Source organism: Cottoperca gobio, chromosome 2 (assembly GCF_900634415.1).
Source record: "Cottoperca gobio chromosome 2, fCotGob3.1, whole genome shotgun sequence".
In the NCBI taxonomy this organism is placed as follows: domain Eukaryota; kingdom Metazoa; phylum Chordata; class Actinopteri; order Perciformes; family Bovichtidae; genus Cottoperca; species Cottoperca gobio.
In genome coordinates this window covers 11,414,620-11,433,465 of record NC_041356.1, presented here as the reverse complement: position 1 = coordinate 11,433,465, position 18,846 = coordinate 11,414,620, and the positions used below count along the sequence as shown (strand labels likewise).

Sequence of the window (18,846 nt, the reverse complement as noted above, 5' to 3'; positions counted from 1 at the left end):
GTGTAAGCTACAAGCTAGAGGCTCACTGTATTACTGTAGTACTTTGTAAGGCATCCAACAAAGCACTAAAGGGTTACTTGGCAGGAAAAAACAAACTAATGACAAACATTCAGCCCAGGGCGTTCCCCAAGGAGCCTACCCGGGTCCCCTCACAGTTCAGAATCAGTTGCAATACTTCATATGTGATAATGCAATGAACCCACTATGGGTGTTTCATTCCAGCATCTCAATCTCCTCCTTTCCCCACTGTTGGTAAGAGTTTTAGAGGAAACATTGAACTCCAATGACCTCGCCGCTAAGACTTGTCTTGGCAGCAGGATAAGTCTGGTTGCCAGGCATGAAATCTCTACAAAACAATCGCCCAAAAACACAAACGTTTTTGACCCCACATTTCTCAAGGCTCTCGAGTTGCAGTGCTGATCCAGGATCTGCCAACGCAGCCTCTAATGATGCTCACAGGGTTTCTGGTTTTCAAGGCTTGAGAAAACGGATAGATCTGATCTTTTTGGGTCACAAAACTTCAGTGGGTCGTGTGAAAAAACAACGAAAATGTCTTGTTTCTTTACTCCTGATACGTGCGACTGTATGTTTTATGTTACTGACAAAAAGATGTGAAAATAGGACAAGAAAGCGATTTCAAACCAGAGGGAAGAGAATTGCCTTTGAAAAGTGTTATAGCAGAATAAACCTTAAGAAACCCCGGATACATTATCACAGAGGAGACTAAAGGTGATCCCTGATCAGTGCTGTGACTCTCGGCTAAGCCGGCCATGGTTTTTATCAGCTGAAGTGATCCACGTGATGTAAATAAATGTGTTTTTAGATTGTGAATGCTGATGTTTTTCTTTTTTTCACTGACCAAATCACACCATTACTTCTGGGATTACCTGCAGGTAGAAGTGAGAAGCCCTTAAATCTATTCATTTAGTTATTATTTGAAACTGTGTTGTTGATAAATGTCCATTTACTTGCCTGGAGACACATTGACCTGCTGTGTAGCAACTACAAGGCTCTGAATCCTTAATTATATTTCCTTTCCAGAAAACTTATTCAATTATTTGGAACTTAAAGATCTGTGAAGTGTTACCAGTAGGGTAGGATACTTTAGCATGAGGTTTTACGTACAAAACAATCCCTTTAAATATAAAGTTGAAAATCAACGGCCAGCTACAAGACAAAAATACAAATCTGTTGAAATGAATTAAACTTTTGCAGTTTAGATTTCAGATTCTTCTTTGCAGGACGAGGCAGAGCCTGTTTACTTCGACAAAGTCCTACAAATGTTCTGCTATCGGTTATTAATAGACCTGTTAAGTGCTTATATGTACTGTATGTGCAGTGTGGTTTGTCAAGGATGCATCTGTCTCGTGGTGTCGTCATTGCACGGATACATAAAGATTACATGTAGCTACGTCAGCACAATTATAAGCTTTTAGCCAGAAAACATTCATCTAATGATCTTTTTACTTCCTGCTGATGTTCACTGCACACATCCACCACTAGATGGCAGCAGACGGATTACAAACTTGTGTCGAGGGGAAATTCAATTAAGATTTGGGCCAAAAAATGTTGAAATTAGATAAAAATGTCTTGTTTTTAACTCAAATCTAATAAGAAATTGTATCCAATATCAAATACAGTGAGGTCTTTGTGTGAAATATAAAACATTCTTTTAATTTCAGATCATCATTCACACAACAAATGTTATCTTTGCAGACAGTGTTGACATACTGGCAGCCATGTTTTTAATGTTGGTCCTTGGTTTGAGCCGTAGCGCTCGTCTCCTGGTGATTTTCTTATTCTGAAAGCACATTTACATAAAGTCCAAACGTATGTCGTCCTAGCCGAACGCCGACATGGCCCACTGCTTGACGTCAGTGGGGCATTGTGGGTACTTCTGCAGGGCCTCCATGACCTGACTGTGGTCCAGCATGAGCCTCATCAGCCGGTATTCCCTCTGAGTTTTAACCACGGAGCTGTCGACCGGCCGGATCATCTCCAGCTGCTGCAGGTGCTCGAAGGCCTGAGGACCAGGAAGTGTTCAGTCAAGTCTTTAAAGTAAGCCATGTGTGTATTCAGATGTTTCTCTGTGACTCTTGTGATGTGTTATAAAGACCTTCATGATGACCGGCTGCTCAAAGTTGTACATGGAGTTTGACTTCCTCTGCAGGAACTTCTTGAACTCTTAAAACAAAGACAACGAGTCATCTCACACGCCGGTTAGAAAAGGTTGAATTACAGTCTGGGTGATTGTTTAAACTCACAACCAGACTCTTTTTTAGTACCCGTGCTTAACTTATGTTTCTCTGCCCGTTTTAACAAATTGCACAAACAGATTTACTAAAACGAAGTGAGTTTTTCAGTATGCAGTCGTACCGTTGTGAACCATTTGCAGATTGAACGGCTCTCCTTCGTACACGTCGTTGAGGTGTTTCATGGCGATGATCAGGCACAACTCCAGGATGGACAGACCTAAAGAGAAAATAGAAACACACGTGTGAACTTAGTGCAGACTCCTCAGAGGGAACAATGATTTGTACGATTTGGTTTTTACCGTGGAGCATATTCGCCTTGGCGTCGGCAAAACACATTTTGCTGGCCTCCAGCAGGTCTGCAGGTCTGATGGCAGGTTTGGCTGCAGACACGCGACTCAGGCACAACATCTGCAAATAAAAGAGTCTCCCCTTTTAGTGCCTCAAACTAAATGGCAGATGTAGTTTGTAATAATTCAAAGGTGCTGTACCAGCAGCATGTGCATTGACCGGAAGTCCTTGCTGGAGTTGAAGTGTCTCTGTAAAACCTCCGCCACTGATTTGTCTTCACACAGAGTCTGAAGGAGAAAACAAACCTGAGCACCTGATCCATCCACTTTGAACGTACTTATGTCTAATTCAAGATCAGCCCCTTGATTTACCTCGATGCTGGCGTTCCAGTCCCGAGAGAACTTGTTGTCCGGGAAGTCGTCCGACAGGCTGAGTTGGGTTTGCACCCGCTCCAGGTACTGAGTGAACGTCGGGTTGTTCAGCAGGTGGATCTGACGGTGGGAAAACCGCGACTTCACCCGCTTCTCCAGCAGCTCCAGGACGTCCTGGATGCAAATGAAGACAAATAAATGTTTCATTGTCCAAAGGAGCAGTATTAAGGTGGAAGGTCGGGAGGATTGAGCGAGGCGCACCAGTCTGCAGGTGGTGCCGACCACAGCGATGGGAGCCTGGGCCGACTGGGAGACGTCCAACAGGTTGTAGAGCAGAGTCTGGTTCTTGTGGTGCGCAAACAGGTCGAACTCATCCAGGACGAACAACACCGGGCGGCTGCTGCTGCGATCCCCTGGACACGAGAGAGAGAAGAAGAAGAAGAAGAAGGTGTGAAAAAATAAACCACACATTCAGAGGATTCATCAGTGATGCAGCATGTTCCACATGTTCCACATGTTCCACATGTTCTAACCTTTCTTCAATGCCTCCAGCAAGAAGGCCAGATTCTCTGCAAAACTTCCCTGAAATGAAACAGAAGCAGGTTTTATTGCATCATTAATGACAAAACTGTCGATTTAACTCTTTCCTGATACTTACAAACACTTTGTCACCGACGACGTTTTCCAGGTGGAGCTGCCGCGTTATTTCTTGTAGCGCTATTCTGTCGTTCGTCTGCAGGAGACCTACAGCAAACAGACCAGATGTGTCTGATGTTTAATAAAGGAGTTTCTTCTGTGGTCATAATAAAGAACAAATACAGAAATGAGAGATCGTACAACATGTCTATGCATTAACATCCTTAAATTCTCAATAAATAACATTAGGTATGGTGAGGAATCAGAGCTTGTACCATTGAGATGAACCTGTAGCAGGTTTGTTTGTGCTTCTGTTTCCTCCAGCAGGTCTCTCAGCACACACTTCAGCAGCTGCAGACAAACACACACCATCAGACAATACAACCCTCCCAGGATTTAAACACACTTGCAACACAATTCATCTTTTTTTCTTTACCCATAAGCCCATTTCAAGCATGTGTTCTGGCTGCAGAGGCTCACCATTGTTTTTCCTGCCCCTCTGGGACCCACGATTAGCACAGAGTTACTCTCCCCGTGGACGGCCGTCCGCTTCAGCAGCTCCAGGAGGTGTCTGAAAATACAGCGTTTTGACTACAATACCCATAGTGCTCCTTCAGTTGTGGGAGAATAATGAGCTCTATGCTTAAAAGAGACATTTGTCTGTTTTTCCTACTTGGAGTCAGTAACCTGCCTGCAGTAACCGCTCCATCTAATGAGTATAAATGATTGAATCCTCAGTGTTGGAGATGGATTTCACTCCCTGCTGTAGAGAGCAACACCTGGGATGCTCTGTTGTGTACAAGTCAGCTGGGAACTGGAGCTTTTCCAATCGGCAAACTGGGACAGTGCCGTCAGCCAGGTAAGACTGAACTGGGTCACAGACTCAAGAGTCCCAGACCGTTTCTTTATTACACTTGACAAACTACAGTTTCTATTTTAAAATTCAAGGATCTTCCTTTAATTATGTGAATCTTATATCCCTCTATAAAATAAGGCGTTTCTCCACAGTAGCACATGTCTGCATGTTTAACATTTCATGTGTCGGACCTGTAAATGACCTAAACATTTATCTTAACTAGAGCTGAAACATAAACCTACTTGTGCTGAGCTTCCACTCCCTCCGGCCTGTCGGGGAGCTGCTGATGGCAAAGCCGCTTCCTCAAAATCTCCTGAAGCTGAACATGAAGATAAAATAAAAGCCATTATTACAGTGACGCATCACCATAAGCAAGTTGGATGAGAATAAGTGAAAATGGCTGATACAAACCTGTGTAATGCATTCTCCTACTGGCAAATGAGCATCTTTTGACTTCCTCTTGCTCATGTTGCTGCGACTATAAACCGCAAAACATGTCATTGGTTAAAATGCACGACATGTGTGGTGCCCAAAATGTGCTGCAGGGACTTCCAAGGGTCCTTAATGACATCCCATGAAAATGAAAACTACTTCAGTATGTTTTTATTCCATAAAGCAGCACCACAATATGAGAGTAATTATATCAGAATTGCTCTCTAGGCCCTAGTTTTACTTTCTGCCCAGTTAACTATCTCCTCACCAGCAGTATTTAGCTACAATTCTGTATTTAATCTCATGTGGATGCAAATCCTTTAGCAGTTGCAGTAACATTGTAGCTTCAACAGCCTTAACCCTGATAGCAGACTTTGTCTTGGATGTTGACAAGTTTACGCCAAACTCCATTCTAGTATTCGTCAACACTATGATCTCACCTTGTGCGACATAAAAGCACGAATGCTGTAACATTAGATAAGGGCTATAATAAATATAATAAATCACCATTCAATTCGGCATATAGCTAATGAAATAAGAAACCTATTTGAATACAATCTCCACTTAAATAACTGCCTCTGAGGAGTGTTCACAATATAGCCTGCATCTTTACAATATAGACATATCCATTAAACCTTAGTGTGTGATATGTATGCCGAAGAATAGAGTCACTTGTAAATATTCAGAAGCAGTCCAAAGTTGTGTTCAAGATGTATTCTTATTTGCGCTAAACAAGGAGGCACTAATTTGTCATAATTTACGAATGGAGTTTGGTATCACTTTCTCTCCACGCTGAACTGAACGTCACGTCACGTCTTTAGCAGCACGTTTTGTTTTAGCGAGGTAAGATTACTTTGTCGATGCACTTACATTAACGATAGTTTGTCTAGGAATGTATAATATCAAATAATAACGAGACATACCGGGAAACAAACAGTAATTCACCTACTGAGAGGTCTCAATCTTCGCGGGAATACTGCTCTGCCAGCGGTGACGACTTCCTGCTTTGACTGATTCTCCGGCCCTGATTGGCTGAGGCTCAGAATAGAATGAAATAGAGTAGAAATGCACTGTCGCATATATTATGTGGCAGCTAATTACAATTACATAATAATTATAATTATAATTATAATAATAATAATAATTATAATTATAATTATAATAATTATAACAATGATAATAATAATAATGGAAAAAGGCGATTTATATGCTTACTGTATATGCTTTAATCAAGTAGAAATGTTAAACCAAATTCTCAAATGTTTAAATGTTGTGAATAAAACATCATAAATATCATAAAACAAGTTCTAATTCAATTATATTGCAGGACCTTTCCACCCCACCTCATAGTCTTCATCAGCAGTTGGTATTGGACATTTTTGGCAATCGAAAAATAATATTTTATTTGTCTTTATGAAATATCTGTAAGTATTTTCAGGCAGCTGACCATCCAACAAGTATCAAAATGTAAATATATATATTAAAATGATTTTCAAAAACACCCAGGTTTATAGTTCAAATGTCGAACACCAGACAACCTATATACACCTTTCTTTTAATGTTTAATCTTACACTATTTATCCTACAATTCACCCCTTTTACTTTCTTAAGACAAATTAAATCTTGTATATATTATATAGTACAATAAGACATTTTAATTTTAGAAAACATCTGTGTGATTCTGACAAGATTTGGAGTTGTGATGTAAAGCATTTAAAGAGACGACACTGATTGCCCTTACACAGGCAATTATAAAAGGAATTATGAATGGAATTATTTAAAATCTGCAAAGCCATAACTGCCACCACTGCTTTGATTTTAATCAAATTAGTAGGGATGGTTCATCTGAACGGCTGCGCAACATCTTTTACTCACTCACAGTGAGATGAAGCTCTGGAGATACTTAAAGGCTTCCTGTGGCTTTTGGTTGACTGATGAAAAAAAGCACAATAAACCACCAGATATCTCGCACATCGTCTCCCAGTCTCCGCTCACATTTAGCCTGTCACATTATGCTAAAATACTGCTCTCCGCTCACACATTCAGCTCTGTGTTTGCCCTTAAAAATACATGAAGCGGTCCTTTTACAGCAGCCATACACTGAATTAATTTATGTTCTCCTCAGGTTTGACCTTCAGACAAAATTCAAGCATTTTCACCCTGAGCTGCATCTCCTGTTCACTTCAGAAGACTGAGCTCCTCCGTTTCTTCAGCGTTAGTGACCTTTATTTATCCAGGGAAATTATTTTGCTGAGCATCTGTTTTTGCTTGTGTATCACTGTTTCTTATTTTCATATTTTTATACACTCCTAACTCAGAAAAGCCCACAATGCCTGCTATTACCGTTGTCTTATGTTTAATAAGCTGGTCGGGTATTACGTAGTATTTGTAGTATAGTTTATTTTGTATCGTATCCTTTTCATAATTTTGAATAATTTAGCATTATTTAATAATGGTTGATGAATTGCCAGCGGTAAAACAGCCGGTGTTAAAAGTTTTCAATTGAACCTTCCGATTTAATGTAATTAATTATAAACATTACAGCAATTTGCAGCTAATAGTATTAATCTGTTAAAACAATACGCCTCATTAATGTGACACAATGCCTCTAAGCTATTAGCAAAAAATAACTACAGTTAATTGGATTGTTATTAGTGAGTTTTCTTACATTAACGAGGAGCTAATTCCTTATTTTTAACCCTGACAACACATATTACTGTGAATATTACATTATTAGGTTAGAGTGTCTGTTCTCTACCTTCTATAGTGTTAGACTGAGTGTGTCGTATTTAAAGAATCACTCTTTTTGCAGAACTGCAGAACGGATACACTTTAAAATTACCATTTTCAAATCTTTCAGTTTTTAATGAGATTTCTTTTTCCACTTTGCAGATATTAATCTCTCTAACTTTCAATGATCCTTTATGTTCTTCGGTCTGCTGTTGAAAATATGTCAAATGAAAAAGAAATCCTCTGTTGGATTGTTGGTATTTTCCATTTGTTGTTTTGATCTCTGTCAGCCAGAAGCCCACTCATCTGTACAACTAAAACCACAAACTCAAGCTTAACTAGACCAACTAATTACTGAGGTTGTACACGAAGGAACAACAGTGCAGAGGAGCTTTGTGGTTGGGTATGATTGAGTTTAAATGTAATGGTAGTTAATGTTGTGAAATCAGTACATTACACCAAAGTAGTCTATGCTATAGTCTGCATGAGGCCTTTAAAAAAGAAATCACATATATATATATATATATAGTCATATATATATAAATGCCCTTAATTTAAATGTTGCCTCACAGTTTCAGGCGTTTACACCCTGCCATATATAATATTCAGGAGTCAACACAATATCTGCAATTCTGCACCATTTTAGCGTCGACCATTGAAATTATTTGCACTTGTCTCAGCCTTCAAAAGCGATATCAGTGGATCTCCATATTAACAAGAGTGAAACCTAATAATCTCAGAGGTCATTGTTTATATTCTGTCGAAGGACTGACGTAAATAAGTTAAACATCAGATACATAGTAGGTTATTCTTTATTTTGATGATAGCTGAAGCTCCCCCAGGGGCTGCTGAAGGCCCATAGACCCCACTGTGGGAGCCATTACTGAGCACTACAGCTCTGTGTGAGTCACCCCACCCACACATCCAGTTGTTCCCACTCATTTAATAATTGTATTCCCAACTTTTGCCATGCAGAGTTTATGTATCTGAGCTCTGGGGGTAACGTGCATCACCTCTCCCATCTGCTGGCTGCTCCTGACGCGCATGCGCATTGCGGCCTCTCCATCATTTCCAATATCCCAGTGTAGGAGAACCATCAGAGGCAGAGAACTAATGGGTAGGCTTCTTATTCTTATTTTCTAAAGGTCAGAAACGCACTGCTGCGCGCCCATTTCACTGTTTCAGTACCGGTGTGCATTCGCTGTGATGCCCGGGTAAGAGCGGACTGTTTACGGTTTGATTTGACGCAGACAGAAACGTTAGTGCCTGAAAAGCGTCTCTCTCTTCTTCTTCGCTCTCTCTCTACAAACGCAACGGGTTTGCACGGCTGTTAGCTAGCATGCTAAGCTAACCCGTGCTAACTCGGCCTGGCCCTGCCTTGCCTGGCCCCCTTGGCTCGAGACCTAACGCGGGCCTAGCTGCTGTTTTACTTCGACAATTTGAAGTCGGATTGTGTGTCGTGGGTCCTCGGTGTACACGGCTCCGGTTACGATTCACCGATTAAAAGCTCAAACGTTAATTAGCGTAGCCGAGCTCGCCCTCTAATTCATTTTCGTTACAACAAGCTAGCTAGGCTAGCTAACTAACGGTAGCTAGACAGCTGACGCTCGGTATGCTAACCCCCAGCTAGCTCAGATGCTAACCCTAAGCATCAAAAAGCACAGCCGGACTTCGCTTGTTGACACGGTCACTTTGTAACGCGGAGGCCCGCAGAGGATGGAGCTCCTGCTGCACCTCTCGCCCAGTCTAAACTAGACTTTGAACGCCACACGGTTGTCGCTAAAGCGTTAATAAAGCAACACTTGGCACAGTTGATAGGCAGTCTGGCTAATGTTCACCAAGCTAATTGGCTATTAGCTAAGGTTAGGCACCTATGGCTGCTCTGGTAATGTACACAAGCGGCTGTCATATTCTCCAGTTTTAGGGAAAAGGTCTTGGTCATGTAACGTTTAGCTTACTTGTGTAGCTGTCACTTTGAAAGGCCTGCTGCAGGACACTATGGGCTAATTTACCCTAAAGCTAGCCTTAGCCAACTCCATGGGGTTACTGCGAGATTTAAATGCTAGGTTGAGAATTAATGGATTTAATCTAGCCTGAAAGAGAGGTGGTAGATCTTGTGGTTCAGAGAGAAGAGGGCAGGATATACTGCTGTACTATGTTGGTGTTGCACAGTTTGTCCTATTCCTTTTATATCAAGCCCAGGATTATACTCCACAAACAGTACATGCTTTGTGCAGGTAACTTCCACTGCTACCTATCCCCCACTCATGCTTTATTTGACAACATATGACAGAACCCTATTCTCTTGGCACTTCATTTTTAGAGATCCGATCACAAGGGGACAGCTCTAAATGCAGATATTATGCATCAGAAATGCCCTGGGATCCATCCTCAGAGCTGCTCATGGACATATGAGACTATAAACGTGTACCAGACTGCCTACTAGACCTTTTATTGAGCTTATTGCATGATAAACCTCATAAACACTGTCTGTGTTCAAGGTGACGTATAATAGCACTGCAATTCTCTTAGTTCACCTGTGTGGCGGAGCAAGGAATCTGATCATGAGATAAATTCAGATGCTTGGTGTATGTCAGCTGGATCTAAACATAGGCTTTGTCTGCATGGAACATGCAAGGTGTTCAGGCCAGACCTTAAATCACAATAAGGCAGGACTGCTGTGAGACACATTCAGGGTCAACGGGTTTTTATCTATGTCTTTAAGGTTGTACTAGACTGAGATTGTACAGGTTATTTAAAAGGCTATCCTCTCTCTGTTATCATTTCTAAATGTTGTTATTCATGCGGCGGTCGTAGAAGAATTAAGGGTGTGCCCTACAATCCAAATGCTGGTAAAGTTTTTGTCGTGTTCTCCTGCAGTCATCGTTTAAGATCTTGTTCTGATCTGAATCACAAGTTGGCGGGTAAAGTTTACCAGCTGCTGTACCAGCTAGTAGATGAAACGTTTATTTATTTTGCGTCCTGGTCAGGATGAGTCAGTTCGACGGGATCGTGGGCTGGATAGACCTTCGTTACAAGCAAAGTAAATTCCACACATTAAGCTCCCTTTTGATCTCCATGAGGAATAAGAGGATGCATTAATTTCACTATAACATGTCAAAATAAAAGCCACTTTAATGATCGCAGCACACGAGAGAAAGAACTTCCTCTTGACCAAGTAATGAGATGCACACAAGCTACTTTTGTCTGATCATATTCTTTCAAATTTGGACATTGAGAGAGAACATTTTAATGTACTTAAGCTGCCATCCTTAATGCACTGCAAATTCAGTTACTCACGAACCTTTGGCTGCAGTTCCACTTGTCATTTGATGGGAATTTCTTATCTGAACCATTTTTCTTTCTTTCTTTCTGAGGCTGCATTGCTGTAAGTCTACAGTGGCTGTATTTATATCCCCTTCTGCATTAACTCTTGATCCATGCTGCTTGTACGATGGTGCCAAATGTCCCCCCAAAATGGTGCTGCATCTTTTCCTCAGTGTTATTTTGTGGAGGAAAATGGGAAATACTTTAGAATTGTGTTGATTTTGCTTTCACTTGTCATCTTTCACCACTTCAAATAGGTCAGATTTACCTTCCAGGTGCAGTGAATGTTTGATACTCGCACTATCAGTGGACTGCAGTGACGTCAGGCTTCATGTTACTATCATTGTCATTTATTAAGGGCATCATTTTGTGATGGCAACACGGGGGACACTTTTTTTTTAATGTTTTGATTGCAGCCCACCAATTCCCCTTCTTTATTTTAGCAGTGATTGCAGAGCTTTCTTGAAATGATTGTTTCTTCTCTAACTCGTACGTGATCCACGGCTGCTTATTGTGAGAGCGACGTGCGCTCATCGAGCGTGATTAGGCATCTTTAGTTTTTGTAATCGTAGCCTTTTTGAAGATCTGTTGTTTTCACTTCGAGAATCTAGCCACCTATAAATGTAATTTGTGGGGTGGAGCGGGGAGAATTGTTACATACAATGCGGCTTTCCAATGTTATCGGACTGAATTGATCAAATTCTGAAATGGATAAAAGTTATTTGCGGGGGTTGTGTGTGGTTTACACCCGCGACAGAAGTAGACTACGGCAGATTGGCTGTTCATCCAGTGATCGCTCGACCTTATCGTTTAACGGGCCATTTGCATGACATTTGATGCTTTGTTATCCCGATTTAAACTTACATATATTAGCTTTTGTTTGTCTTAATCTGCCACAGGCTCTAGATTCAGCAGTTCACTGATAACCGATGGTGTTTGTCATATTGCTGAGTCCAATTGTATTGATGTTGAGCTTAAAAGGACACGTTGGTGTCATTGGAAGTAAGACCTATGGCGATTTTTTATAGTTTAGCAACATAGACGGATCTGTCGCGTGTGATCAAGCCATACTGTGTTTGCATTATGTTCTCCACAATAACTGTGACATTCTTTCAGTCGCACGTGGATTGATGGTGGGATAAGCACGTGCTTATGTAACTGGAGTTTGGGTAACTTGTATTCGCTGTGTCTATTCTTTTCTAGGTGTGTGTGTGTGTGTGTGTGTGTGTTGACTACTGAGAGTCCTTCCTCAACTTCCTTAACGTTGTCTTCATGGTCAGCAATCTACTGGCATAAGCAACGTGCAGGAGAAAACCTAAGCTGATAATCACAGTTTGTTGTTCCCGTTCCGTGTTCTATCCATAGCCACATGTAGTCACATTGGTTTAGGAGCCGTTCTGCAAATGCGTCCAAGCTACAGCAGCTATGTGCGTAGGCTGCGACGCTATGTCATAACCCATTAACAACACAACTAAAAATTACTAGTTTAGCTGATCCACCTTCATCGCTGCAAAGCAACCATAAGAAAGTCTAGTCACTCTACAGCACATTTAATAAAATCCACCTTAAGAGGTTTCCAGAGCAGGTAATAATTGAATTCATGCTGCATTTCTGGTAGCTTTTATGTCCCGAGTTTTGACCACCTCTCTGCTCCTCTCGTTCTCCCCGTCTGTCTGTTTCTCGTGGCTTTGAACAATAAATATGAAAAGGCCAAAACATAATCTTAAAAAAAGATCCGCCTGCAGTAAAAGGTTACAGATTAGCAGGTACCATGTGTGATTTGGACATGGCAGTGCTTGAGAGTCAAGAAAGGGTGCGGAGAGATGAGAAGTAAAATGGTGAAAGCCGAGATTTAAATGTGTGCTTTCACATTAGCAAGGTGGCAGATTCAGATCGTGTTGCTTTGCCAAAGGTTTAAGATGAACATATTTGGCACCTAACGTAATATTTCATCAAAAAGTCTATGGTCCAGGACATTTGCTGCGCATTATTCTCTCTTTATGCCTTCCTGTCTCGTTCTGATTCGAGCAAACAAAAAAGCCAAACTACCAAAAGGAAACCTTTTTATAAATAGAAGTTAAACATATGTCACAGCCAGAGACGTCCTCAAACGACAACTCTGCACGAAGCACTTGTTAGGAACATTTGTGTTTCTTCCTGTAATGTGAACACCACAATAGAAACGATGTTTTCTCTGTTACGTCAGCATTTTCCAACATGAAATGAGATTTTAATGATGTGGTGTCTCTCTGATAGGACACTACGCACTTCTCCTGAGATGATGAAGTGCGACTGTTGCTGCTGCGTATTTCCAGATGAACGGCATACGTTAAACTGCTGCCTCCTTGTCACTGTGCCACGGGTAGCACCACCCTCCTTACCTCTCTCTTCCTCTGGCGGTGTCACTGGGTTAGGTCTCAGCAGCTCACAGGGCAGTTATGAGTCAGCAGCACCGGCGGCTGAGAGGAGGCTTTGCATGAAGCGCCATCACTCACATACTGAGTTCAGCCCGATTTACCAGCTTTGTTGGCTTTCTACCAGTGTTAGAAATGCATGTCTGAGAGCCGGGGAAACTGGCAATAACGCTGCGTTAAAAATAGAATAGATTGTTTTGTTGTCTATCCATAGGGTCGTAATAGGGTCATCGTTCTTATGGCACAATTCTGATGTCTAAATACCTTTTTATGGTTAAACCTGCAATACTTGTACCATTGTTGCAGTGATACCTGATCTGCAACACCAGTCGTTCAGAGTGGAAAACAGCCAACGCAAAGTGCTGTGTGGCTGTGGATCAGTTTGCATTTTGCCTTTCAATAGAACAATGGAAATAATTGGTTGTGATGAAAACACTGGTCTCAAATATTGAAGGAGCGTCACGCTATTCCAGAGCAGATTAAATTATGACTTTGCTCATGCAAAGCAAATGAATCCCATTGACCGTTAATTAATGTGCATTCTTTTTCTGTTCTGTCCTCACAGGAACCATGGTAATACCACTACCCCACTGCGTCTGGGAACCAATATGTTGAACACCCTCTACTTGTCCGACTGAGGGACTGTATCCTGAGCGGCAAAAGACAAATGGTAAAAAACTTTCCTGTGAAAGCACAGTGACTCCTGAATCCCCACTTTTTCAGTCAGCATCTTCCTGAGTCGGATGGCTCTGAATGACAAGATGCAGTAATGAAAGTCCATGCACCATTCAGCACTGTAGCCATGAAGCAGCTGAAAGGGTAGGGTCTGCTGTGAGCTCGCCTCACCCTACCCGACCACCACCCCATCAGCTCTACCTGAGAGCAGAGTCCTACGTTGAAGCATAATCCTGCAGCTCTACCCGTCTCCTGCCACCTCCCACCACCTCCTGCACCACGACTTTGGAAGACAAACATGACGTGCATTGCGAAGACACTGGTTGATGTCTGATATATATACCTCTGAGGTGTCGAGCGTAAAACCGGTGGAGCAATGAATGGCGGAAAGGACCATGAGGCGGGAGATGAGAGGCAGGCCGTCCTTGTCCAGGTCCCCATTGGCTGGCAGCGCAAGGCGGAGCACGGCGGCGGGGTCATATACATAAGGTAAGAAAACGAGCAAGTCTGCAACACACAACCTTTTTTTTAAGCTTAACCTTAATTGACTTAATACTGACAATAATTAGAATTTTAGTCATTATCAACTAATTGTTTCATCTCTAGTGCATAATGTGGACAAAAGTAGGCGATTTAAATGTAAGAAATGTCATTTATGTAGCAATATATGGATAGTAAACATCAGGTTTTGGTGTCGGCCATCGGGTTAACTGATCAGAAACATGATGACTTTGTGCTTGCTGTGTGGTTATTCACCAACAACTCACTCTAGTGGAGCTGCAGTGCTTTTTGGCAAAATCTCTTGAACATATTGTTGCTGATAAAATTGTAATAAGCGATCCCTTGACACAGGTAAACTGCTGCCCACATGCTGCTGGGAAAATATCACCAAATGCTGTTAAACTGTGATTGTGTGACCAGTCATTTGTTGATCAAATCTGCTCCGCTTGTGCAACTGGGACTAATGGGTTGGATCCTTTACCAGTGATCGTGTTAGGTAGACTGGAAGTTGGTGTCCTTCCCAGCATTTGAACCCCAGCACGTGTATTTACCGGCCACAATGAACTAAAGCAGTTGGCTGGTGTCAGGTTTATTTTGGGGGCTGGAAAGAATCCTGTCTACTTCTGTGACCGTGGCCTGATACTGTCACCGCACGCTTGTATTTGCTCATGTTCTTTTACATTTGCTTCACGTTGCAGCTGTAGATCCTCAGAGTAGATATTTCGTGGTTGTTTTGTGTGTGATGGGATCGACCAACGGTAGATGCTGTTCTTCCTTTAATGGTGGCAAGTTTGAAAAGGTGCACAAAGCTCCCTCGTGGGTTAACGCTGCTGTAACGCAGCCGTGACCTCCTGAGCACATTCCTTATATTTACTTATAGTCCTTTAATATTCCTGGTTTTACCATTTTAAATTGGGTAAAAACAGAAACGCCACAATGGAGGTGATGCATGAGCCAGCTACTGCCTGCATACTGAGATATTCATGAGTGCTAGGTTAAGGGTTATAGGATTATATACTTTTTTATCCAAAATGATATTGTGTAGTTGTTGTTGTCCACTATAGGACAGGCTACTCCTCCTTCATAGGTACTGTAAATGTTTTCAATTACTGTTTTCAGTTCGTATGGATGGAAGAATTCCACTGGGACGTAGCACTGTGGAGTGGGAGGATTTTACTGTTTGATTTCATGGTTGCAATCCTGTAAAACCTGCAGCAAAACCTGCCTCAAGGAGCTGCAAACCCGCATAGAAAATCATTTGTGTGTCTGTCAGTGAAGCATTTCAGTTTGCAATGGTTTCTTTTCATCTTCTGAGTCAGGAATAAAATTGCGGTGGGAGAACTAAACCCGTAGTAATATCTCTGCATACAAATGTTCAGTTAAAGGCCGAATATTGTTTAGAAGCTCCAGTCTAAAAGTATTGATATTTACCCATTTAAAACAAGTGGGTACAGCAGCATATATTAGTTTAGAAGTATTTTAGGCGTAGGGAAAAATCCAATAATGTAAGAATCTTATTTTCTAAGATTCACAACTTCCAAAAATCGTTCATTTTTTTTTTTATAACTTGAACTTTTGACAATTGAGAAATGTAAACACAGCCAAGTGTTTGTGCTCTGGAGATTCACCAGCTGATGTCTGTCCTCAGCCTAACATTGTTGTTCTCCGTGTGCAGTCCCAGTGGCTCGGTGCTCTGCAGCTTGGAGCAGGTGAAGATCTACCTGCTGACAGATGGAACCTGCAAATGCGGTCTGGAGTGCCCACTAATCCTCCACAAGGTAATTTCTTTTTTCCTGATTTCATTTAAAACAGTGGTGTGGTGCATATTTTACAGCTGCGCTCCAAAGATTTCCTAATTAAAGATTAAGATGGGAGTTCCAATCTGCAAATGGAATTAAAATGCTGTTGTCCAACAATTACAGCCAGACAAAAACCCCGTGCGGATTAAAAGCTGTCAATCAAACCTAAACTTGCATTAGCGGATGGCATGTCTGTACGAGAAATGTCACTCTTGGCCGCCATTTTTATAACGCGCTTTATTGATCAGCTGTTCTCTGTAAGGTGACCAGAAGGAAAAGATGTGGACATATCATTTCGAGCGTGCAATAGCAGATGGCGTCAAACAGGATTTTGGTTTAGTTTGGGGAATCGTGTGTCTGATGCCCTTAAAAGAAGATTTCTTTTGTGTTGATGGAACATTTCCTAATGTTTACTCCTGGAGAAGTGAAAGTCTGAGGACATTACAGGTCATAAATACCATATACTGTTTGTTGCTTTTGGTAATTGCTTGTAAAAGTTGACAGTCTGGAGCAGCTGGTGTGATGATCTGGAACTTTTCCACGGCATGATATTTTAATTCAGAGCAGACAATCCGCTCTTGACATGTCTTCGCCTCAAGATAGGACACATTACTTATTTGACATTCGTTATGGCAGCGAGGAAGGAGGGACTGGGATAGAAGGAGGACGAGGTAAACATGTCTGTGAGGAGGAAATGGTGTCACATTAGTCCAAACCGAGGTGAAAACAACTTCTGACAGGCAATTGTTAAAGTGATGCTTTTGTTTTTGTTGAAATAGTCTTTTGAGTATGAAAAAGTCACGCCTGTCAGCTTCAAAAGGTGGCTGTAAAACCTTTGTGGTTCTGACCTTCAGAGTACGCTGGCTGTGGTCAGGTTGAATTATTGTCAGTTGCAATGAATTCAAATAGTGACTCGTTTTCACGGTGGAACAGAGCATTAAAAAAGGCCCAGAGGAAGCTCTCAGACCAGTCCTGCAGCATAATCCACTTCACTTCTTCCATATGCTGAGCATGTATGAAATAAATTTAAGCTGACCACCTCCGCTGCTTTCTGTGAAGGACTAAACTACCAACTTTGAGGTGTGACGTAAGGCGCCCACTGTATCACATTACATGGGGTAATCCGACCGATTATCTTTCTTGAAGCTAAATTTGTCCCCAACACACCACGTCTGTCGGATCAGGCTGATATCATCTCATTCTTTGCTCTATTATTTATGTTTTAATAAAGAAGATATAATACTTGAACATTTTCCTCCATCCACATGCCCCTTGAATTATCTTCTGGCGACAGAAAATTAAGATAGAACAAAATTCTCTGAGTCTGAGTGTGTGTGTAAAATCATTAATTATCCTTAGATGTGGGGTATTACTCCAAGGTGCTCAGGATCACTTTTGTCTCTTGTGTTTATCTGCAAGTTAGTTTATTCACATTACACTCTGCAGTGTTAAGGTAGTAGCTGGTTGTATTTTACATAAAGTTCAAGGGTGGGCGGCTGCATTAATGGCACAGCGAGGCAGCATGGGGACTTTCTAACCGAACCACACCAACCTTGTCCTGGACCCACAGCATCCCCGTGGTTCCTCTGATTATATCAAATCCACTGTTATCTTCAAATTCATGGGTAGCTGTTCAAACCACCAATGTTTTTCCTCAGGTGTTCAACTTTGACCCAGGGGCAGCGGTGAAGCAGAGGACAGCGGAGGATGTGAAAGCAGATGACGACGTCACCAAACTCTGCATTCACAAGAGGAAGCTTCTGGCTGTGGCCACGCTGCGCAAGAGCATGGGGACACACCCACCTCTGACGCTGACCAGTCCAGGGGGAGGTACGAGTAAATCCAGTTTGTTCAATTCAGTGGAACTTGCCTTTAGACGTGCATAGTATAATATGCAGAGGTAAGCTGGATGCTGGTGCTCCAATCTGCACTAATTTACTATGTGTTTCTGCTGACAGAAACCCCAGCAACCAGCCAAATGTTGGTGAAATTTGGCTGGTAATTTAGTCCACGTCACTGGCCATTTGGTAGTACATCTGTTGACTGTCCTACTTCTGACAACAAACAGTCAATGCAGCAAGTTTTTTGGGGGGATATTGAAGCCTTTGCTTTTAGAAATGATATAAAATTGAATTTAAAAAAAACGTTTTTAGGTTAAATGTTTTTTTTCCCATTGTTTGTCAAGCAGTTTATTTAAGCACTGATATTAACGAGTCATTTTTATGGTTCGCCAGCCACTGTGGTCTATAGATAACAATGACTTTCCTGCCCTTCCTAATATTTTGTCCAAGGTTTTGGTATTGATTTAAATGTAATGTGCTTTGTTTGGCCTCAAGGTACATCATCTGTGGTCGCTGCGCATTCCATGTCTCAACGAGCAATAAGGACTAAATCCCACGATGGCCTGCCCAATGCTGTTGGCCCAGACTGCAAGAATCCTTTTAAGATGATTATGGCAGCTGGACAGCAGCAGCAGAGGCTGTATCTTCCCCAGGAGATGGGTGGAGCCCAGCTGCCGGAGCTCTACTCTGGGTACCCTAGACCGCAGAGGCTGGGCAGTGG

The 18,846-nt window shown here is 41.8% G+C and overlaps 2 protein-coding genes across 4 annotated transcripts in view; one reads left to right on the top strand and one right to left on the bottom strand.

Annotated features, from left to right (window-relative positions):
- Positions 1–1,653: 1,653 nt before the first annotated feature.
- LOC115019604 (origin recognition complex subunit 4-like) lies at positions 1,654–5,859 on the bottom strand. Of its 3 annotated transcripts, none has more exons than XM_029449102.1 (14): positions 5,762–5,859; positions 4,818–4,884; positions 4,649–4,725; positions 4,031–4,121; positions 3,826–3,901; positions 3,573–3,658; positions 3,448–3,496; positions 3,176–3,327; positions 2,915–3,088; positions 2,744–2,830; positions 2,555–2,663; positions 2,377–2,472; positions 2,117–2,184; positions 1,654–2,023 (listed from the first exon to the last, which is right to left on the bottom strand). In XM_029449102.1, exons 2-14 carry the CDS (start codon positions 4,872–4,874, stop codon positions 1,841–1,843), a joined length of 1,305 nt encoding a protein of 434 aa, XP_029304962.1. In that variant the 5' UTR covers positions 4,875–4,884; positions 5,762–5,859; the 3' UTR covers positions 1,654–1,840. The 3 variants fall into 3 exon arrangements, with proteins under 3 accessions (XP_029304962.1, XP_029304961.1, XP_029304963.1); XM_029449101.1 differs by having other exon boundaries at positions 5,788–5,854; XM_029449103.1 differs by having other exon boundaries at positions 5,784–5,852.
- An 8,397-nt stretch (positions 5,860–14,256) lies between these two features.
- Positions 14,257–18,846, top strand: part of LOC115016563 (methyl-CpG-binding domain protein 5-like) — a 6,092-nt gene continuing 1,502 nt past the window's right edge. Inside the window, exons 1-4 of the mRNA XM_029444384.1 lie at positions 14,257–14,473; positions 16,161–16,263; positions 17,943–18,114; positions 18,621–18,834. Of these exons, the coding sequence (XP_029300244.1) occupies positions 14,361–14,473; positions 16,161–16,263; positions 17,943–18,114; positions 18,621–18,834 (602 nt within the window). The 5' untranslated portion in view covers positions 14,257–14,360. The remainder of the gene's footprint in view (positions 14,474–16,160; positions 16,264–17,942; positions 18,115–18,620; positions 18,835–18,846) is intronic.

Coding starts and splice junctions, on each gene's coding strand:
- LOC115019604 (XM_029449102.1), bottom strand. CDS start 4,874: ATGAGCAAGAGGAAGTCAAAAGATGCTCATTTGCCAGTAGGAGAATGC. Junction 3,902..4,030: donor GAGGGGCAGGAAAAACAATG/GTGAGCCTCTGC, acceptor GTTTGTCTGCAG/CTGCTGAAGTGTGTGCTGAG. Junction 2,664..2,743: donor GGTCAATGCACATGCTGCTG/GTACAGCACCTT, acceptor TTTTATTTGCAG/ATGTTGTGCCTGAGTCGCGT.